This window comes from Camelus ferus, chromosome 16 (assembly GCF_009834535.1).
Source record: "Camelus ferus isolate YT-003-E chromosome 16, BCGSAC_Cfer_1.0, whole genome shotgun sequence".
In the NCBI taxonomy this organism is placed as follows: domain Eukaryota; kingdom Metazoa; phylum Chordata; class Mammalia; order Artiodactyla; family Camelidae; genus Camelus; species Camelus ferus.
The window spans coordinates 20,263,381-20,286,118 of NC_045711.1; the positions used below are offsets into that span (position 1 = coordinate 20,263,381).

General features: G+C 55.6%; 1 protein-coding gene across 4 annotated transcripts in view; it reads left to right on the forward strand.

Annotated features, from left to right (window-relative positions):
* Positions 1-316: 316 nt before the first annotated feature.
* Positions 317-22,738, forward strand: part of CSNK1D (casein kinase 1 delta) — a 33,531-nt gene continuing 11,109 nt past the window's right edge. For 2 of the 4 annotated variants that reach the window (XM_032499155.1, XM_032499156.1), the window contains exons 1-6: positions 317-713; positions 6,324-6,434; positions 20,052-20,200; positions 20,522-20,750; positions 21,071-21,241; positions 21,602-21,750. In XM_032499155.1, the coding sequence (XP_032355046.1) occupies positions 638-713; positions 6,324-6,434; positions 20,052-20,200; positions 20,522-20,750; positions 21,071-21,241; positions 21,602-21,750 (885 nt within the window). In that variant the 5' untranslated portion in view covers positions 317-637. The remainder of the gene's footprint in view (positions 714-6,323; positions 6,435-20,051; positions 20,201-20,521; positions 20,751-21,070; positions 21,242-21,601; positions 21,751-22,738) is intronic. The other 2 variants (XM_032456495.1, XM_032456496.1) reach the window with 2 other exon arrangements.

The window sequence follows — 22,738 nt, forward strand, 5'->3', positions numbered from 1 at the left end:
GCAGGAGGGAGCCAGGCGAGGGGATCTGTCGGCCCCGGACTGCTGCAGGAAGTGGGGCGCAAGGAGAGAATGGGGCTGGCCGGTCTGGCCGTGGGTCGGGAGGGCTCCGGAGTGCGCTGGCCCCAGCCCCGCCCCTCGAACGCGCTCGACCCACCCAGCCCTGTCGCCCGAGGTTGTGGCCCCGCCCCTACGGCAGTGTGGCCCCGCCCCCGCCCCGAGAGAGCTCTCGCCCCGTGGCCGGCTGGTCCCCCGAAGCCCGGCCCCGCCCCCCGGTCAGCACGGTCACGCCCCTCCAGGTTGCTAAGGGAAGTGACGTCACAGCGCGATGGCGGCGGCTCCTTCAGGCAGCTGAAGGGGGTTTTAGGCCCGGGAGATCCGAGTCCATCCGCGGCAGGGAGAGGGCGAGCGGGGTTGGCGGGGGCCGGAGCAGGGGCAGCGGCGCTCGGACTGTCCCATCCGCCCCGTATTGAGGCGCTGGGAGCGGTGGGGCGGAGGGAAAGCGATGGTGAAAGCGGGGCCGTGAGGGGGGCGGAGCCGGGAGCCGGACCCGCAGTAGCGGCAGCAGCGGCGCCGCCTCCCCGAGCTCAGACCCAGGAAGCGGCCAGGAGGGCAGGAGCGATCCGGTCCCGCCGCCGCCATGGAGCTCAGAGTCGGGAACAGGTACCGGCTGGGCCGGAAGATCGGCAGCGGCTCCTTCGGAGACATCTATCTTGGTGAGGAGCCCCTCCCTTGGGGCTCGGGCTGGCGTCTGCCTGGCCCCGGGTCCGCTCCGGCGACCCCGCCCCCGGCGGCCAGACCCCGCCCCGGGACCCCCTGCGGACCCCGGACCCCGCCCCGGGGACCCGCTCCCGGCGGCGCTTGTGAGCCGGACCCCCTCTCCACCGGGCTCCCCAGGCAGGAACTTGCGGCCTTTTCTTGGGTCCGACCCTCGCCTCCGAGGGGTCCTGCCCCACCGTGCGCCCAGGACCTCCGGGGAGGGGCCGGGACCGGGCGCGCCCAGTGTCCCCGCAGGCAGACAAAGGCTGTCGGCGGGCTTGCGGCCCCCGCGTCCTGCGCGCGCGGTGGGCACGGGGGAGGCCCGGCGCCGGCCGAGGCTCCTGGTGCCCCCGCGGTAGTGCGGCGCCGGCCGAGCGGCCCCTCCGGCCCGGGCGGGGCGGCCGGTCGAAGGCCGGTTGAGTACATGTTGCGCATCCAAGTTCCGTACGCTGCGCCCGGCGTACAGCAGAGTGACATTCAGGTGACTCCGGGCAAAGTCAGCGTTAAGGTGTCGTCAAAATCAGAGGCCAGTCAAGTGGCAAAGCTCTACTCGTGAGCTCGTCCTTTTGCTGGGAAAATTGTCAAGGTAGAGTGGACGATACGGGGTTAGAATGTTCTGGATTGTGTCAGTTCGCCGTGAAAGAATGCGCAGAGATACATAGGTGGTAAGAGGTTGGCTTGAACCTTCACGTTGGAAGTTGAAAAATAATTTATCGGCGTTTTTCAGAGGAGTTGTGTTTAAGTTGCTCCTTCCCACGCCGTTGGGGATGTCCAGCCTGGCACACGCTGTGTGTGCAGAGGGACTGTCCTTGCGCAGGTTTGGGGGTAAACATGCTCTGTGGCTGCGCAGCCCGCTCCGCAGTGTTCCTCTCTGGCTGGTGTGCTTGTCAGGGAGGGTCGGGCATAGCTTTGTGTGTCGGTAACGCTTCTGTTATGCCTTTCAGAGGGTCCCCAGTGCGTGTGCTCACCGCCCCATCCGTGCCTCTTGTCGCCTGGAGAGGACGCATGACCTCTGGGCTGACGGTCTGCGAGGAGCCCACGCTAGGGCAGTTCAGGACGGCTTTTGGTGCCCTACCCCGGGGTGCCCGTGTCACGCTGCTCTGTGCTTCACCGTCCTGCTGAGTAAAGTGTGCTTGAGAGACTCTTGGGTTTTGCTACTTAAATATTTATGTCCAGTAATCGGGGGCTGCCTTCTCAGCAGTGTTTTGGGAGGTGAATGCAAACTGTTTGCCTTATTTATAGAACAATGGATTTTGGCAAAAGTTTTAATCCAGGATCTAGCGGCTGTACTGGAAGACCAGTCCATTTAGCCACCCTTACACGGGCATCAAAAAGTCAGTGTTTTGCAACTTTTTGTTCTCTGGTCTGAGGCCTTGCCAGCAGCCCTCTGCTTTCTAAAGCTGGTTTCAGTCACGTTGGGGAGCGTTGTCACCAAGTCGCTCATAGAAGTGTTGGGAGCTTTGTGGGAGACCCTGAGGGCTTACTCACAGCTGTGCCTCTGGGTGCACCAGGAGCGCTTGATACAGATCAGGCTGACCGGTCCCAGAGGGGTCTGTCCTCGGTCTCCTGCATGCTTATTCTAGGAGAGGTGGACTGTGGCTCTCCCGCCCTTGTTTTGAGCACGCACACGGCCCGCTCATTGGAGCATACTGGGAGTTGCTTGTGTGGGGTTGGGCACAACTGATTTTTTTTTTTCCATCAGCATTGGCCCTTGGCAGTCCCTTCAGGTTCTGTGCTACCCTACTGAGGAAATGTGAAGTGATCTTCTTTAGATTAAGGTGTGACTGGAATGGTGGGGCAGAGGAAACTCACCCTACACTGTAGTTAAAGGCCAAGGAGGGCAGATCCAAAGACTGGATGGACTGAGTCCTCTGTACCACAGTTTTTTTCTGTTTGTTAGCCAACTAATTAATCATTAGTGGGTCCTAGTCTTAAAAATTGGCATGTCCTCTGTATTCTGGTGCGACAATTAAAATCGTTCCTACTACTGTCACTTTGCTGAAGGTCACAATGCTCTTGACTCTTCCAGGTAGGTTCACCTAGTTTTAAGCCTGGGGTTTGGGGTCTTGGATTTCCTCCTGGGACTTTTTCATGCTTTCAGCTGTTTGAAGCTGGGAGGAGGAAGAAGCTGTCCTTCAGGTTGCTGAGTGCTTTGTGGACCAAGAAGACCCAGTGCCGGCCCCCCTTTCCGGCTGCTTGCTGTGCTGACATGGGCAGGCAGCACTGTGCCCTGCTGGGTATTCCAGTCCTTACCAGACAGTGTGAGCCCCTGTTCCCCTGGAGCTCTGTTCTTGTCCTTATTTGTCTCCTGGGGACGGTGGCAGGGTCCTCGGACCCCCTTCCTTTGTCATAGACGGAGTGGAGGTTTTCTCCTGCCAGCTGTTGGCATTTCTACTCGATCCTGTCACTTCATTGGTTTGTCAGAGGATGGCCTCGCCTGTCCACCTGTTACCCCGGTGGACTGTGGGGTCTGACTTCATAATGTACACAAATGCCTTTTGGGAGCGAAAGCTTAGTAACCTCTTCATGTTTGATTTTCATGTTTCTCCCACTACTGACTTTCATTTCTCTTTGGTGCACCTAGCTGAGTGTCTGGCACACAGTAGGGGCTCCAAAATGGGGGCTGGCCAGCCAGGAGAGGAGGGCAGTTTTCCCAGTTGTCTGCCTGTGTGTGTTAGGGTGGGGGCCCAAGCGTTTCCAGTGAGAAGTTGTGGTACCGTGTCTGCTGCCTTGTCAGTGGTTGCCCTGCGAGAGTGACCTTTGCCCTGCCACAGAGGCCTTGCCCCATCTCTTCGATAAGTTGGTCATCAGTTACCTTTCTGTCCCAGGACAGGGTCAAGCGTGGGGTTAAGTTCACTTAGTTTATCATCTGCCTTTGCTCAACCTGAGGGACATGATGTTGTTTTCCAAGGACCACAGACTCACCTCTTCCCCTGGTGAGGGGACTCCTGGCTGGCTGGCTCTGCAGCTGCACGGCAGAGCTGAGGTGTTTGGGAGACAGAACACCTCACTGTAAGCAGGCGCTGAGTAAACGTGCCGTGCCGCTGATTTTGACTTTCCCTGAACCTGGAACCCAGAGCTCAGTGGCATATTTTAGATTCTAGTTCCCCATGTGGAAGTACTTCTTGTAGTCGCCTGTGTGCCTGACCAGGTTTGTCATTTCCAATCTGTTGCAGACCAGCACCTCTGTAAAATAAGACTGAAGGTTGCAGCAAAGTTACGTTGCTGTCCGAGCTCCTCGGAGCTTCCGCGCTGTCCTGCATCTGTCCCCTTGTGGGCTGGGGGCAGTTTAGACTGGACTTGGAGCAGCACTGCCAATGGAGCGCAGTCAGCCGAGGGAGGTGGGATGGGACTGCAGGGCTTGACTGGGGGACCACAGCTTTGCTCAGTGGTCGCTGTTTGCCTCCCATGGACTGCACACGACTTGAAGGTGTGCCGCTTCTCCTAGTGGGTGACGACCTCTCAGGGGAGGTGGCCCGGAGTATGTGCTGTGCACAGGTCTGTTTGGCAGAGAACCCCTGTCCAGCCTCTCCTCTTCGAGTCAGCAGACTCGGCGACCTTCCCATCTGTGGTCCTGTAGAGGGCTGGCTCTATTGTTGGTGGCTCCTGGGGGAGGATGGAATTCATTCTGTGTTCCAGAGTTGCCTGTGGTCATTTGTCCCCAAGCCCCAGGATTGCAGGGTGACTGTCAGACATCAGCTTTACGAGGCACAGTGCACTTGAGCTGGAAGTGTTCTCAGCCTTCTTGTTCAGTGGGAGCTAGCTGGGTGGGCAGCTTGTGCAGGCCCCGGCTCTCTTGTCATTGAGGACGTGCCTCCTGGCGAGGGTGACAGTGCTCCCCACAGTCTTCGCTGCTCCTGCTTTGGGGTGCGGGGAGTTGCTGACGTAACTAGTGAGATGAGTCATCAGTTCCTCCTGGGCTGGTGAGTTCAGTTCAGAGTTCCAGGTCCTGCAGGAACTCTGAGTTCAGTTTTCATTTGCACAATACATTTTACGATGAAGTCATTTTTGTTGTAATTAGATAGATTGTCTCAACTTCAGGCCAGAAGGAGGAAGGAAGTGTATGCATTACCTGTCTTTCTTCTGAGTGCCCAGGAGTCTTTTGTGGAATGGAAAATGAAATTTTTAAATCTAGAATGGTCACTGGGAGTGATCAAATGGCGGTAATACCCATGGAACCCCCAGCACTGATGACCGGTTTCGGATCCAGGCTCGCTGGAAGCGGCTGCCTCTCAGGCTAGTCTGAGCGACCAGAGGAGGACGTTTCTCTCTTGTTCCTGAGCATTGCCTGAACGTGTGAACCCCAGCGGGCAGCTCTCCTGCAGGCCGCTGCTGTTCTGATGCTTGCCAGCCTTCTTCTGCCTTTCCTCTGGGAATCTCAGAGTGCTTTGTCACCACTGACCCATTCATCCCCACAACTCCCTCATGAAACAAACGGCAGGTCTCCCCACCAAGCTCAGATAGAGGCTGGGTTGCCGAGGACTGGCCGGGTTGCTTTGCCCAGTAGGGTGAGTCTCCCTGGGAAGGCAGTGTCTCAGGTTCCATCTGGGCTGTTGGAGCCATTGTTAACTCCTTCTCAAGTAATCGTGCTACTGGGAAGGATTACTGTGCTTATACTCAGAGGGAGCGAAGGTTTTGTAGTACAGCTGGGGCAGCTTGGCACACGGGAGTGTTCATGTGTGGAGCCTGGAGGGCGGTTGTCACACTTGCAGGTCCTTACTGGAGTAAGAAGAGAATGGCATTTTGAGATAAAAACTAATCTTAATCATGGGCTGGCAATCGGGAGGTATGAGTGCGTGGATTGCTGGTTTTAGCACAAAACTAGCAAAAGGTGAGTGAAAAGTGCACGTTGCATAGGTGTGGGTAAGGCTTTGAAAACAGAGCCTAGCCCTGGTCCAGTGATGTCCTTGTCCTCAGGAAGGGAGAGGTGTGCTGGGCCTCCCTGGGCCTGGCCTGGCCCGTGATGGGTGAGTGATAGCTCCTGCCACGTTGTGGGAAACAAGCCGCCTTGAGAGGCACCTGGCCTGTTCAGAGCTGCACACAGCTCAGTACCGGGGCCGCACGGACGGGGATGGACTGAGGCTAGGTCGGTGTGCATCAGAAACCCAGCCTTCCCGCTAGAGAAAGGCTCACATGCCCAAAGGCCTGTCGAGGCAGCGTGGAGAAATGGGGCGTGCGGAATATGTTGCTCTGGGGCTCTCCAGGGTCTGGCCTTGGATGGGTGAATCCAGGGCTGACCAACAGGCTGGAGAGGTTGGTTCAGACCAGAAAAGGTGAGAGTCCTCCAGAGAGAACCACAGGGCCTGTCTCTGGGTCCCCCGTGGTCAGAGTAGGGACACGCGGAAGTGTGCGGTAGAATGCCGAATAAGACTTTTCTGTACATACAAAATGTTCCTGTTGTAAAAAGTGACACTGACACCATCTTACGGTAGAGAGTAGAGTATGCCCATCCTTTGGTCTTTCTTGGAAGTTTCGGGTAGCCCTGGCTGTTTCTCCAGTGTGTTGCAGCCTTGGGTTGAGGGGAGGCACCAGATGATTAATGTTGGTGATTTTCTTTGTTTCCCAAGGTACGGACATTGCTGCAGGAGAAGAAGTTGCCATCAAGCTTGAGTGTGTCAAAACCAAACACCCTCAGCTCCACATCGAGAGCAAAATCTACAAGATGATGCAGGGAGGAGGTATGGTTTTTACCTGTTAAGAAAGAAAACCAAGGAGATGTGTTTGATGCTGGAGAACGCAGATACTGTGAATCAAAGTCTGGTTTATCTGGGAAGTGGAGGGGAATATTCACACCCGTGACCCCAGCGGGTGGCTTCCTTCAAGTACTATCCTGGAGGCCTACAGAGGGCCTCTGTCGACAAAGAGAAATGTCAGTTTATGCTTTTGCTTAAATGTTCCCTTAGCTTCATGGTACGTAACCATGTCTTTGAACGCAGGCTAGTGTGAGCGCCGACCTGGACACACTGCTGATCTTCCCGGGCCACCTCAGTCACGCCCACTGCTTTGGGATGGTCGCTGCAGACTCTCCTGAGTGAGACAGGGGCTTGAACTCAGCGGCCTCTGTGACCCCTCCCAGCTCAAGTCCTGTCCTGATTCTGGGACGCCTCCCCTTGGGCCTTAGGGTACCTGATACCAGAGAGTACCCATTCCCATGTCAGAGTCTGACTCTTGGAATTCTCCAGACACTGACATTGTTTGGCTAATGGAGCAGGAGGGGGTTTTATTGGGGGCCTCAGAGTCCTGAAGACACAGCAGTGTTCTGAAGGGTGTGCCCATGCCGCTCCCCAGGGAGCTCAGGAGGCCCAGGCCTGGCCCGCAGGGTCTTGAGCTGTCCCTGGGGACAGGGCTTCGTGTGTGAAGCCTGGCTGTGCTGTTTCCTCTCTGGGAGCTGTTTGAATCAGAACCCCCCCGGGGTACTTTCATAGTTTGGAGGGGGGCTCTCAGCACTTTGCGAAAGGAAAGCTTGTCTTCAGAGCCCGTGTTGGCCCTTTCGTCAGGTGGAAAGGGAGGGCTGGTGATGTGAGTCCTTGACATCCTTCCTTCACGAAGCCGTTTGACCTGTCCTGCTACCAGAAACCAACATTCTCAGCTTACACAGCACAAGGTGTCTCTTTAGGAGCAGATGCACCTCAAAGCAACACACACAGTCCTGTGAGACTGTTGCCTAGGGGTTGTCTGGTTCCTCCTGTCTTGGGTATCTCTTGTGTTCTCGAACGGCACACAGGAAGGACGCTCCTTGGCCCCTCGTGTGCCCAGGGCGGGGTGTGTCAGTGTGATGGCCCTCCAACAGCCGTCGACAGGCTTCTCAGGCACTGGGGACGGCCTGCACAGCTTTTAAGATGAGTAGAAACAGGTGACCTGGATGTGGCCTGGATGCTGGGGAGGAGCTTGGTGCCGGGCTGAACAAACATTCTGGCCGAGAAGCCGCATGTGCTCTGAGGGGCAGCACGTGTGAGAACTCAGAAGCTGGGCATCCGAGGAAGGAGAAGAGTCGGCTGATGCCTAGAGGGGCTGGCTGAGCAGACTAAGACTGAACAGAGCAGAGTTTACTAAGTTGGAACAGGGCTTCTCCTCCTTGGAAGCATTGCTGTTGGACATGGAAGCTGTCTTCTGCACGAAGGATGGGGGTGGGGCAGCATCCTCTGGGTCAGCAGCACCCCTCCCCCCAGTTGGGATGATCAGAAATGTCCCCAGACACTGTGAATGCCCCAGGGTACGCCGTCACTTCCTGTTTGGAACCCCTGCTTCAGGACGTAAAGAATCACTTGCTCTCCGGGCCTTCCCACGTGCCTCCTCTAGGATCCTGGAAACCCACTGGGACTCTGGAAATAGATCTTCTCCAGTCTGGCCCTTCCCCACACATACTGGGTTTTACTCCTGTTTCATATGCGCGCGTGGTGGGTACTATCAAGATGTAAAGTTGTCTGTTTTAGAAAACAGATTCTGTCCAGAAAAGCAGAGCGCACCATCCTGGTAGGCAGTGTTCCGTGAACTCGTCCTGTGGCGGCAGAGGGGTGAGGGTCTGCTCTGCCTAGAAACCTCCCTGCTCACTTGGGTGCGTCTCTCTCTGCAGACTTACTCCTTCTGTGCTGAGTTCTGGGCTTCCCTGCAGGTGGTTGTTGCTGATGGCATGTAGGAGAAAGCTCAGAGCCCAGAGCTGCCTCTGGTGGTGGCCCTGCAGTGCTGAGCTAGAGAGGGCTGCTGCGCTCGGTCCCTCAAGCCACCTGGGGAGGGGTCGGCATTAGGAAAAAATCACGCTTTGGTTGGGGGATGAAATGGGTACGGGGGTTCGATTGTACGGTGATATTTGGCAACCAGACTTACTGTGGTGATAACTTTTTGGCGTACACCAAGATTGAATTGTGTTGTACACTTGAAACTAACACGTTATGTATGAGTTTTACCTCAGTAGAAAGAAAGTCACACGCTAGTGTCAGGTATCGTTAAAAGCACGTTTACGCAGGCTGGCGTGTTCTCTGCCACACAGTTGTGTGCAGCAAGCATCATCAGCCTCACGTTACGAGTGAGGAAACTGCAGCTGTGTGACTTCCACAGGACACAGGTTGGAACTTGAGCCTTGTGGCTCCCAAGCCACTCCTGCAGGCAGCTGTCTGCTCCTGGGAAGGAGGGTAGCTGCCCTCCATGGTGGTCAGTGTCCAAGAATATGCCCCACATCTGGCTGGTGTGGTGGGTGAAAACCTGAAATAGCCGAAATCATTGTAAATTAGTATGTTGGTGAAGGACTTGGGTGGACACCGAGTTTTTATCCAAACCGAGTGGACCGTCAGCCCTAGAGGCTGCCTGCTCTTTGCAATCCTGATACCCTCCCAAAAATCTTCAGACCATGTCCTCCTCCAGGAAGCTCCTAGTGGAGACAGTTTAGTTCACAGCTGCTGCCTGTCAAGGCCCACAGTGGATGTGGGAGGGGAGAGGAGGCCTTTGTGTGAGAGAACCCCGGCCAGGGTTGGGGAGGCTCTGGGCCGCCGGTGCAGCGGAAGCAGCCACTCCCCCTGATCTCGCCGTGTCTCAGCCGCCTGGGCAGACAGCCCTCACCTGTGTTACGCAGCAGTGCATGGCTCCAGAGAATGTACGTAGCTCGTGGGTGTCAGGAATCTGGAGTGGACCCCAGAGCCCCCAGCTGCATGAGGGAGGAAGCAGGACGCCCCTGGGCCCCCTGCAGCCCACAGCCTGCCCCTCAGCCCTTGCCTAGTTTGTCTTTAAATTTTTGTTCCTTTATCAGCCTGTAAGAACTTTGTTTTTAAAAATCTGATGATGTTGCCCAGAAACATTTGGCAGTTGTATTTACAGTTGTGTTCAGGTTGAGTTGCCGAACACTTCAGGAAAAATTGTATTGGTGTTAACCCCGAGTCCCCGTATTTGTGCTGAAATGCCCCCCAAGTTAAATGGAAGGCACTTACTGGCACTGTCCCTCATTTCTCACCCCCAAGTGTGTGTTTTGGACCCTATGAGGGAAAAGTATCAAGTGTGCAGAGCTACACGTCACAGTCCAAGTGACACATTTCCCATCCTAAGGGTGCATGGGTGGGGCAGCTGCGTGTCCCTGGCAGGACTGGGTACAGGGCGGCCTCTGCTGGCTGTTTTCCAGCCCTGGCAGCCTCGGTGTCCTGCACCAGCCCTGGGGCAGCACTCTGGCAGCAGGTGCATTTTCACATTCCTGACCTCGCTGCAGCAGGTGTCCAAGGCCACCGAGCAGCAGTCTGTGGACAGGCTGTGGGAACACTCTTAGAGTGGCTTTATAGCTGATTGCTTCCTGGGCCCTCCCCACTTAGTTTGCAGACAGTCTGCTTAGGGTGAAGCGGGCTACGCAGCATCCTCCTCTTCCAGCTGGAGAACTGAGCACGAGCACCTTGTCCACGGATGACGTGTCGGTGGTGCCAGGTGGACCATCAGAGCGGATGGGCAGTGAGGCCCGTGTCTTCTCAGCTCACACACTCTTGAGTACCCGTGATACAGTCTTGCTGGGTGTGTGCTGCGACTGTCCTCTTTGACCCACTGTGCTCCTGAGGTTCTTTCGTGTTGACAGCGGTAGTTCTGTGGCTTTCTTGCTGTTTGTAGACTCTTCTGTCTCCGTGAGCAGCCCTCCTGGTGCTGAGCCGTGGCTGCCTTCCAGTGTTCTGCTCTTAAGAGTGGTGCCTTAACGACTCCCTAGTCCCTGTCTCCTGGTGCACAGTCTGGGAGGGGGGCTGGGTTTCGTGGCCAGGGCAGTGCTTGGCCTGCGGGGTCCGCAGGGACACGTCCTGAGGTGGTTTCGCGCGGTGACGCCCCCACCTGCACGATGTCAGGGCCCCTGTCGGACCCACGTTGTCTTTAGCCTCGTTACTGTTCTCTTCAGTGTGACCCAGGGTGTCCCAGCTAGCACAGAAGAGGGACTTAAAGATAAGAATGGAGAAGGAAGAAATAAAACTGTTACTTGCACACAATCTAACTTTCTGCATAGGTTAGAGCATTGAGCCCTGTAGTTTAAGATCAAAATGTAAAATCAGTTCATTTCATTTCGCCAACAACCAGCAGTTGTAGGTGACAGGGAACAGGGAGGGGGCGGGTCAGCGTGTCAGTGGCGAGCGGAAGTGCTGGCCCAGCTGCCGAGTCTCCGCCCTCCAGGCCTGGGGCTGAGTCTCCTTTGGTCCAGGAGCAAGGGGAGGGGTCCAGGAGAGGGCAGACCCCTCCCTCCTTGTAAAGTCTAGATGCCAAACACAGCTCTAGCGTCGAGCGATGAACATAGAGTTACATTTGTCTGCCTCCTGTTAAACAGTCTTGTGGCCACTTTGACCTAAATTTCTTGTACCTGCACAGACTTTCCTGAGTGACCTGGAGAGACAGTAAGTAACCTTTCTCTTTGGTCTCCTGACCCCACTTCCTGCATGGAAGCCGCCCTGCCTCTCTCTATCCAGGGGTGAGAGGTGAATGTAGGTTTGGCCCGTCCAGATGCAGCCATGTGCTTGTCATCAGTCGGGGTGGTCTTGCCTCCAGAGGTTGGGAGCGGGGCGCAGAGTGTTCCCACTTCTTCGGCACTTTCGCACAAATCACTGAAGGGCTGTGGAGACACCCCACATGCTAAGTGTGCAGGTGTGTGCGCCTTTCGGGGGGGTAGAGGAGGGATTGGGGGAGGAGTCGCATTTTTAGGACAGAGTATCTGGTCTGAAATAGGAGAAGGGAACACAGAAGGAAGGATGGCTCAAGGCCCCCCGTTGACAGGGCCTCCCCCAAGTCTGCGTTTCACATCCTTTGCCTGGTGCAGGACCTTGTGTCTGGCTGTTTTTCTTCAATACAATATGAAGTTTATAAACAACAAAACTCCAGAAGAACATGGGGGAAGACCAATGAGGCTACCTAGTGGCTCATGAAGTCCCCTCCAGCCCCCACAGACTAACGAGAGGGGCAGCAGCTGGGTGGCAGAACCTGGCATCAGACACTCACACCCCCGCCCGCGCTTCCACACGTCCACCCCGTCCCGACACTGACCGCTGCTGCTGCGGGCAGGACGCTGGCGCCAGGCACTGTGGAGAAGCCCTCGCTGAGGTCTCAGGAAGCCTCAAGGGTGGAGGGTTTTGGTCCTTGCTGCATACGGCCACCCAGCAGCTCGGGGTGGGCAGAGGTACCCTTCAAACTGTTTTTTCCCAACACACAGGACCCTGATGAAGGACCGGGGAGGGGCAGCAAGATTGGCAGTTGGGACCCGGGATCCCTCATCACAGACAACCCTGCCCCGGCCTCGGCTTCCTCGCGGCGTCTTCATTCGGCCCCGGCCTTCCTGACCTGTCCATGCTGCCCTCCCTGTCCAGGCCGATTCCCAGTCTTCCAGTCAGAGCAGATCAAGTCACGGGGCCGCATGGTTCAGACCTATCTCCCGTGGAACTCTGAAGATGGAGGGGGTTCGAGAGGACACTGGGGCAGAGAAGCCAGGTCTCATCGGCAAAAGTGAGGTGGTTCATCAGGTTCTGGCCTCCAAAAAATTGTTCTCGGTGGCAAGGCATCAAAAGGTACGCATGCTGTGCAGTCCGGGGCCCCTGCCGCCTCCCCCGAGAGCACTCCTGCCTGAACGTGCACCGGAGACCGAAGTCCTCAGAACGTTGGCATCGAGGGAAGAGTTAACACACAGGACGGGTGATGCACACACAGTTACTGCAGTTGGCATCCTGAGAAAGCGGGACCCCAGGGAGCAGCAAGCAAGTGCTGCTGGCCCAGAGCGGGTGAGCAGGAGCCCCTCCTCTGAACCCCTTGCCCAGCGGCCCCCTGCACCCTGCCCCACCACCCTGCCTTGGCACTGGGTCCGGAGGAGGCCAGTGTGGAAACCCTGCTCAGCACTGAGGGCCCCTCCCGGAGAGCAAGTGGCCTGTGCTCCTATCTCGCACTTAATCTCCTCGCTCCGACACAAGAAGTAATTGTCACTGCATATCCTTTAGAGAGAAGCCATCTCTCAGTGCCGTTTTGAAAAGCTATAAATTTGGGGTGAAGACTCCAGTAAATACACTGGCTCTGGGGGGACGCCCCTGACAGCCTCAGGCACCTGCGCAGAGCCCCTCCCCGCCCCCTGCCAAGGGTGATGCCTGAGACCCAAGGCCAGGCCCTTACCCACCTTTCCCTTGTTTCCCCACTGTGCTCCTCTAACCCTTATAAGCACAGAAGACTGCCCCACTCACTGTGGCTCCATTCTGGACCTCGTAGAGCTGCACTCTCCTCTTCCTGGAAGTAGATTGGCGTTGCCTGTAAGCTGGGGCCACCATGTGGCTGGTGTGCTGTGGCGGGGGCAGCAGCTTGATTCCTTGGCGCACTGGCCTAGACCTCCCCATATCCTCCCCAGCCTGTCTCCCCCCGTCTTCCTCCTGCCCCTCGGTACCTCTCACTCCTGACACACAACACCCACCAGGGCGCTAGACGAGTGAGTCCAGACCCTTGGCAGACTTTGAAAGGTCAGCTCCACTGCCTCGCCCTCCAAACTCTGGAAGCCTTGTGTGTGCAGCTGACTAGGGGGCTCAAAAGACATTGACTTGGAGGTCAAGTGTGACCCCAGCGTGCTCTTCGTGGACAGGAAGCTAAACCCCAAGTGCATGGTGACCCACTTCCAGGTGCTGGCCCTGCACAGCAGCTGTGGCTCCTCTGCCCCTTGGGAGAGGAGCCACAGGAGCTGTGGCTCCTTGCCCCTAACCTGCAAACAGCTGTTAGGACACAGAGCCCATGGTCACTGGCCCCTAGACCTTGGACAGGTGGTTACTGGCCCCAGTGAAGTCCAGAGACCAAAGTATGGTTCTTAAAATACTCTTTACAGTAGTGTAAAACGGAACAGGGATAAATCATAAGCCAGGTGTGACCAGTGTGCAGAAGAATTTCAAAAGGTCATTGGATAAAAGAAAATTTTTTCAATTTAAAAAGGAAAAAAAATTAAACTTTATTGGAGTGGGAAGGGACAGACTGGGATTTCAAAATGCAGAAAAGGTAAACAAGATTGTACTGTGTAGCACAGGGAAATATATACAGGATCTTGTGACTCACAGCGAAAGAGAATGTGACAATGAATGTATCTATGTTCATGTATAACTGAAAAATTGTGCTCTACACTGGAATTTGACACAACATTGTAGAATGACTATAACAATAAAAAAAAGTTAAATAAAAAACTTTGTTGGAGGATGCTGATGAGGACTTGAACTAGTGGAGACGTTCTTTTCATGCAGAGAAAGACTCAGCAAGATGTCATCTCCCAGAGCTGCTCTGAGTCCAGTGAGATTCCAGTTGCAGCCTAGCAGGGCTCTTCTCCCCGGGAGACGGGGTGACCAAGACGGGAACACCACACTCACAGAAAGTGCCTGGAGCCAGTGACAACCCAGCACCCGGATTGGGGCTTCTAGAATCACTCCCTCCCCAGAGGAGCTGAGGTCCCAGGGTGGGGCAGGAAGAGAGGGCGAATCTGGAGCAGGTCGTGGCTGAAAGGAAAGAGGTGCTCAGAAACCGAGGGGCACGAGTCCAGAGGACACGGGAGCGAGCTTGAAGCGGCATCTGTTGGCCAGCCTTGGGACAGTTAGAGCCACAGAATGAGGAACGGATGTTGACACGAGGAGGGAAGGAGGACTCCTGAGTCCAGAGTCTCACACGTGTGCTCATGCACAGTGAAGCTCCGCAGAAGTGCAGACGGAACCGTTGGAAAGTCCCACTTTGCAGCCTCGGTTCTGGTGTTGATGGGCTTAGGCGGAGGTCAGAGATGGATGCAGACACAACTTCAGGTTGAATTCCCAATTGAGAACCATTCTACAAAACTGACCTGAACTCTTCAGAATGTCTGTGGTGAAAGGTGGAAAAACTGTTCTAGACTAAGCATGGGGACTACACGGCAGTGCTTGGTCCTAGATGGGATGCTGGGTAGGGGGCCACTGTGAGGGACGTCATTGGGACACGCAGGTGAGGAGGTGTGAGTGTGGGCTGTGTCAGTGTTCGGAGTGTCACGTGTGGTTGACTACGGTGCTGTGCCCCCCACTTGGGGACATGCAGATGGTGGTGTCACCATCGGTGGGAGGGGTCTTTTGAACACGGTGCCGAGGACACTGGGAGTCCTGCCTCACCTCACCCAAAACCCACTTCCAGCTGCAGCAGGAGATTTCACTGTGAAGAGCAAGACAAGAGCACCTTGATTTTTTAAATCGCCATCATTGAGGTGTAACAGACTTCATCTATTTTGACCGCGTCATTTGAGAAGTTTTGCGGTGTGTGTGCCTTCGGGAAACCACTGCCATAATCAAGATGGTGTGCATACCCTTCACCCTCCAGGTTTTTGGGTCCCTTTGTGGTTCCTCTGCCCCCGCCCTCTGTCCCCAGGTCACGTTTCTCGGCTTCTGTCACCCTAAGTTAGTTTGCATTTCCTAGAGTTCCCTGTACGAGTAGTAATACTGTGTGTATTTTTGAGATTTCACTTGTGCATTGGTGGTTACTCCTTTTCGTTGCTGAGAGGTATTCCCCTGTGTGTCTGTCTCTGTCTTGCACCTGTTCGTGGGCAGCTGGGTTGGCTGCAGCTTTCAGATTTTCTGGACGGGTTGTAGCTCAGCAGTAGCTGAGTACTTGCCTGCAGGTACTCCGGACAAAGCTGCTGCGAGCTCTTGTGCAGGTGTCTGTGTGGCTGCTCGTCCCCTCCTCCTGGGGGAGTGTGTAGGAATGGAGTCCAAAGTGGGCTCCTGTTTTCCCTCTCAGAAGCTGCTACACCGCACTGGGTCCTGCCGCGCTGTAAGCGGCAGGCGAGTCTCTGACCTGTCCGCTTCACCCAGGTTACTGAGGGTATTGGCATGAAGATGTTCATCACGCTTCCTGCTAGCTTTGTAATGTTTCTAGAACCTAGTGAGGTCACCTCTCACTCTTGGTGTTGGTGATTTGTGCCTTCTGTTTTCTCTTGATCAGTCTGTTGAGAGATTGATCAATAATTTTCTCAGAGAACCAGCTTTGGTGTCAGTTACTTTCTCTGTTGTATCTCTGTTCTCTGTTTCGTTGGTTTCTGCTGTGATCTTTTATTTCCTTTCTGTTGGCTTAGGGTTTAATTAGCTATCTTCTTACGGAGGAAGCTGAGATCGTTGGTCTGTCTTTTCCAGGAGAGGTGCTTCGTGGCTGTAAATTTCCCTCCTGGAGCAGCATTCATAAGTCCTGATATGTTTTCATCTCCATGTAGTTCAGATGCTCATCCCTTTTTGACTTGATCCTTCATCCATGGGTTATTTTGAGGTGTATTTTTTAGCTTCCATATCCTCGGGAATTTTCCAGAGAGCTCTTACTCACTTCTTCAGAGAATATGTGTTGCGTAACTTGAACCCTTCTGACGACTTTACTGAGGCTTGTTTTATGTCCAGAGTGAGGTGTGTCTGGATAAATGCCCCGTGTGCACTTGAGAAGGAGGTGGGTTCTGCTACTGCGAGGACCTCGTGAAGTCTGCCGCTAGGTTGTGGCTTGTCTGTCTCCTTGCAATTCTGCTTCGTGAATGTTGAAGCTCTGTTGTCAGCTGCGTAAGTGCTTAGAATTGTTGCGTTCTCTTGATGGATGGACGCCGGCTTCAGTGAGGTGGCGGTGACCTCCCCGGAAGCTCTCCGCGCCAGCCACGGCGCCAGGAGCCCACGCGGCAGCCCTCTGCCCCTCGCCTGCTGCTGGTGTGCGGACTCACTGTGCAGCTGTGACCTGCTGTGTCTGAAGCGCATCACTGCAGGCGGCGCGCAAGCTGGTGCTTGCTCTTCTGTCTCGTCCGCAGAGGTTTTCCTTGTTTGGGTCATTTAGACTGTTCACACGCCACTAGCGTGACTAATGGCAAGATTAGGTTTGCTGTTAGTCTTTGTCTCATTTGGTCTTTGTTTCATTTTCCCTCCTTTTTTGCCTTATTTTGGATTAATCAAGGTTTTTTTACATTTCTTAATCATTTTTCTTCTGATGAGCCCGTGTTGAATTGTTGAACTCGCTCCGTGTTGTTGTTTTGTGGCCGAGGTAGGGTTTACCATGTGCATCGCTGACGGGTCAGTCACGTCCTCCAGTGGCAGGAGGCCACCTCCTGCGGAGCGGAGCCTGAGCTGGCACGCATCCGCCCTTGCGACGCTGCCTCGTGTTATTTTTGTTTAATCTGTCATATCTTGTAAATTTATATAGTTTTTTTAAATACGTGTGCTTAGGTTGTTATTTCCGGTGCTTTTCATTGGTCTTTGTAGCCCTGACTTCACGTGGCAGCGTCCACCTCCTGCCTGAAGGATGTCCATGTGTCACGGTGTAGGTGTGCTGGCAATTGAGTCCTCAGCTTCTTACATCTGAAAATGTCTTCATTATGTCTCTGCGGAGGTGTTTTGGGGCAGATTGCCAGGTCTTTTCTCAGGCGTTAGAGGGGCTCCTCTGCTGTGTGCGAATGTGTCTTCTTTTTCTCTGGCTGCTTCCAGGATGATCTGTCCATCACTAGTTGTGAGCGCTTTGACCGTCAGGTGCATTAGTGTCCTGTTCTTCACGGTCCTCGCGTCTGGGGCTTGTCGAGCTCCCCAGCTCTGCAGGGTTGTTGCTTTCCGCAGCGCTTCCTTTCAGGGGCCTGCCCTCTCCTCCCCTCTCCCAGGGCTGCAGTTACACAGACGGCAGGTGCCTTGACGCTGTCCCACAGACGCTGTCCCACAGCCACTGGGCTCTTGTTGCTTTCCCAGCAGTTCCGTCGTGCGCCGTCACCCAGCACCGTGTCCTCTTAGATGTCGTGGTCTTCATCTCTAGAAGTCAGGTCGGGTCTTCTCTGTCTCTCTCGTGCGTGCCTTTGTTGAACTGTTTCTGACATGGAATTTGTGTTCGTAATTATTTTATTGCCCTTCTGTGCTGATTCTGACATCGGAGTTAGTGTCAACTGTCTGCGGGGTGGGTCCTGTTTCTGCCTCTTTGCTGGCTGGTCGTCTCTAGCTGCCGGCTTCACGTCCTTGTGTGCTGGGTACCTTACCCTCCTCCCAGTCTGCCTCAGCTTAGTTACGAGATGGAGCTGAGTTACTTTCATCACTTTCGTTTTTGTTTTTCTGCTCATGTGCTCGGGTAGGACAGGGGCATGTCCTGCCTGAGGGATCCGTGTCATTCATTGCCTCATGCTGAGTGCCTAGAAGCCTGTGTCTTTTCGTATGTTGTCGCTTGTTCACGCTTCCTGGTTGTTGTGGGCGTGAGGGGGGTGGGGTCCCCCTTGCGCCACCTTGGCTGGAAGTAGAAGTATTTTTAAGAAGTAACATCTCTTCCTGATTCTGAGCTCAGGGTCTCACGTAGGGTGCCAGAAACGTTACTCATAAAGAGAGAGGTTGGTGCGTTTATCTCTGCTAACATTTAGTACCTCTTTTCATCAAAAGACTGCAGCAAAAGAAAGTAAGAAAACAGGCCGTTAACTAAGAAAAGATACTTGCCTCAGGTAAAAACAAAGATACTTAGTGTCCAGAATTTATAAAAGAACTGTTATAAATAGGAAAAAGACACCCTCATAGAAAAAATTGACAAAAGACATGCATAGGCATTTCAGAGAAGAGGAAGCATGCTCTGCCAATGAATAATAAAAAAATTCCAGGTAGTTCGTTGAGACACCATTTTATAGCCACTCACTCGATTGATGAAACTTAAGAACTCTGGAAAGACTCTTACGTGAGTAGGAACTAACTCATTCGTTTCTGGTGGGGTTGTAAAGCGGTTATCCTGCGGTGGCTGGTGCAGTCAGGTAGTTCGTATCCTGTGTTTGTCATACGTGGGACTAGATTCGAATGAGAATTTCACGTGTAAGGATTTTCACTAGTGGACGTGCATAAGAATATGCTTAGCACACTGTTTTATGATAGGAAAAGCAACCCTGAACAGTCAGATGACAGAAGGAAGGTGAAATGTGCTCTGTCCTCCAAGCGAAGTGATAGACGGCGCGCTTGCTGTTAGGAGTGCAGCCGGGGTGCAGTGCTGTGCGGGGCAGGGCGCAGTGTGAGAGGAGGGAGGGGAGGGAGGCGCGCACGGTGCGGGTCACTTGTGGGTGTCCTTGGTCTGTGTGCAGTGGTGGGCTGCGGCCTGATGTTACATCACGCCTTATAAACTAAGGATTTGTTAAATTTGTTCTCCTGTGATAATGTAAAACGTACTCTTAAAATACTTAACTGGAGAAATGAAAGGAGGTTGCCTTATTGATACCAAAACTTATGAAACTAGACTAAAAATATTTAGCATCTTGTAGTGTCAGAAAGTAAGGCAGTGCTCATAACAAACAAAGCCTGCGGCAGTCAGGAGTTCAGGGCCACAGGAGCCACTGAGGAGCACCCAGCAGCCAAGGCGGGGCGCTTTGAGCAGCAGAGTAGGGGGCGGAGCACCAGGGCGCGGGGCGGAGCACACAGACGCTCGCTCACTCGTGGGTCGTACTGGTGGGAAAAGTGCTGAGTAGGTAGGGGAGAGAAATCTGCGTGCAAGACCCCCCACCCCCGAGGGAACGGGATGGGGTGAGAGAAGGGGAGCCCTGCGGTGCAGATGCCTGGCGGCAGCCCCAGCCACAGGCAAAGGCGCCTCCACACCCACAGCCAGGACCCTGAGCGCACGCGCGGGCAGGCGCTTCCCTGCGCAGTGTCCCTGCCCCGAGCCCACAGCCCAGACTGATGATGGGGAGAGCAGCAGACCCCCTGCAGAGGGGCGGTCTGCAGGGCCCTGCCTGGCACCCTGCACAGCCTGGTCAGCTGGGAGGGGCCAGAGGAGACGGGAGGACTGTGTCTCCTGGGGGACCCTGGGGTGGGGGCGGGGAGGGGTCAGTTGGGAGTTTGGGACGTGCAGATACAAATTGCTGTATATAAGACAGATAAAGGACAAGGACCTGCTGTGTTGCACAGGGAGCTGTACTCAGTGTCTCGTAATGACGTGTCATGGAAAAGGATACATGTGCGCATGTGTGACCAAATCACTGTGCCGTACACTAGGAACTGGCACAGCGTTGTGGATTAGCTGTGCTTCAGTGTAATAAAAGAGGGGGAAGAAACGTGAATAGGCTGTGATTAGTGACTGGTCAGTATTGGTTCACACGCTGACACACGCACTGTGACACACGCCTGCGCTGTTGTAGGATGACCGTCGAGGGGGAAGCTGGGTGTTGGGGGGATATCTGCCGCTTCTCCGGAGCCCCTGTCCCCCCCTCTCTGCCTGTGCAGTTGGCACCATGTTCTTTCCCTGTGTCACTTCCGACTGCTCCTGCCTAACCCTGGTCAGTGTCTGTTGTGCAGCGGTCACAGCGTATGGGCAGGTGGGCCAGGTTCCCCCCCACCCCGGGTGGAGAGGCGGGCTGACACGTGGCTCTCTTACAGTGGGCATCCCCACCATCCGGTGGTGCGGGGCGGAGGGGGACTACAACGTCATGGTGATGGAGCTGCTGGGGCCCAGCCTAGAGGACCTCTTCAACTTTTGCTCCAGGAAATTCAGCCTCAAAACTGTCCTGCTTCTTGCTGACCAAATGGTAAGAGCTCACTTCTGTCCAGAGCAGGGCAGCTTGGGCGCTCAGCCTGGTGGGGTGCCAGGGCTGCTCTCTCTGCCTCAGTGCCTCTTGTGCAGCGGGAGAGAACGGAAGCTCCTTAATGGGCCCTGGGTTCCCTGGGGACCTGGCCCCGAAAGGACAGCGTCACATAAGGTTATGGGCTGTTCACTTCCCTGAGAGCCGGTGTGGGGCTGGAGGTGGTCAGCTCAGTCCCCTGTCTGAACCGAGGGTGCGGGAGTGCTGGGCTGCTTCCCCATGGCTGCCGCTGCTCTGGGGTGACCTCTCGCCGTGCTTCCCCTCTAGATTAGTCGTATTGAGTACATTCACTCGAAGAACTTCATCCACCGGGACGTGAAGCCGGACAACTTCCTCATGGGGCTGGGCAAGAAGGGCAACCTGGTGTACATCATCGACTTCGGACTGGCCAAGAAGTACCGGGACGCCCGCACCCACCAGCACATCCCCTACCGCGAGAACAAGAACCTCACCGGGACGGCACGCTACGCCTCCATCAACACGCACCTCGGCATCGGTGAGCTCCCCCAGCGGCCTGGGCGCCTGTTCCCAGCTTGGGGAAAGCCAGCCCCGCTGAGGCCCCAATCTGGAGCCTGTAATCACCCTCTGTGGCAAAGACTGGCTCCCAGGCCCTGAGACCTTGCATTGTGGGCTGCGGGGCTTCCTGGCAGGCGGCTGTGACGCCGTCGCCATCTCAGTGTGAGGCGCCTCCCGGGACGTCATGGGGACTCGTTCGGAAACAAGAGTTGAGGTGTTCTTCCCTGGGGCTTTGAGTTCCTGTCCCCAGGGAGCATCTGTGGGGCCCGCGCTGCCCTGACCACTGCCCTCTCTTCCCAGAGCAATCTCGGAGGGACGACCTGGAGTCGCTGGGCTATGTGCTCATGTACTTCAACCTGGGCTCGCTGCCCTGGCAGGGACTGAAGGCGGCCACCAAGCGGCAGAAGTACGAGAGGATCAGCGAGAAGAAGATGTCCACGCCCATCGAGGTGCTGTGCAAAGGCTACCCCTGTGAGTGTCCAGCGCGGGCGGGGGGCCCTCCGAGGCTCGGAGGGTCCTGTGTGGTGGCGGGGAGCGTGGAGAGCAGGCAGGTGTCTGCTCTGTACCCGGCTGCATCCCTCTGCCCTAGGGCTCCCTGCCTCCCCGGGCCGCAGCTTGGAGTTTTCCTTTTGCTCTCGTGGGCCCACCCGCCGCATAAGGGCCCCGTGGTGTTGGGTTCTCTCACCCCCGTCCTTCCCGCCCCTCCCTGGGGTTTTAGGCTCCGTCCTTTGCGCCTGCCTGTGGTGTTGGGGGGAAGGGGTCCTGCTGGCGACGCCACGCCGGCTCGTAGCCGGCACCGCCAGCTACCTCCAGGTGTCCCGGTGCCCGCAGCTGAGTTTGCCACGTACCTGAACTTCTGCCGCTCCCTGCGCTTCGACGACAAGCCCGACTACTCCTACCTGCGCCAGCTCTTCCGCAACCTCTTCCACCGGCAGGGCTTCTCTTACGACTACGTGTTCGACTGGAACATGCTCAAGTTCGTAAGTGTGCGGCGGGCCCAGCGACTTCTCTGTGGATGGGGCTCCCCGGCCCGTCCGGGGCGCTCCGAGCGGGGCTGAGGCTTGGGGACTGGGGCTCCCAGGGCACGGGCTGAGTCTGCAGTGCAGGTCTGCCTAGAGCCTGGGCTCCTACCCTGACACTGAGGTCACTTGATCCACATCACGACGAGGCGTTGGGGCTGTTCTGGCCTGCGCGTTCCTTGCGCAAGGGTGTGTGTGTGCCGTGAGGTAGGGTATAGACCCGTGCTGGGGCCTGGCCTCCGAGGGGGCAGGCGGCTGGGGAGGCCTGTGTGTTATGCGTGCGTTTGGTCCTGGGATGAGCTTCATGTGATTTCCTTGGTTTCTCAGGTGTGAGCTTGTGAGCACAGATACGCTTGCTTGGGGCTGAGGGTGTGGAGAGGGCAGAGCTTGGACCTTAATCTGTTTCCCTTCTAGAATAGGCCGTCTGTTCCTGGGTCCATTGTATGAATTTAATTAATCTTTGGGCACCACTGCTGGAATTCCAGGGTTTGGGGGAATTTACTTTACCTCTTTGATTAAAAATTTGTTCTACTTAGTTATGAGCTTAAGACGGAAAGTGGCACCTTTCCAGGGTGACAAGTGTGATGGAGGAACAGAACCTCCTCTTCAGAGGATGCAGAGCAGGAGGCCGTACCCGTGGCCTCGCCCGTGCAGGGGTGCTTGTAAAGGGACCCGGTGGCAGGGGTGGCTGCTGCCTCCGGAGCAAGGGCCACCTGCCCTGGACCTGGCCTGTGCCCTCTGGTAGGGTGGCCGACCCCTGGAGAAGGGTGCCACAGGTCGCCTGGAGTCTGAACATCAGAGTGGGCCTTCTGCCGGAGCCACTTGAAGTTCTCTGTTCTGATATCGTCATCCCTCTTAGGGGCTCGGCAGACCTCTCGTGTGAAGGGCCAGACAGTAGATAATTTCAGCTTTCCCATCTGCACGGCATTGCAACCGCCTGACTGGTAAC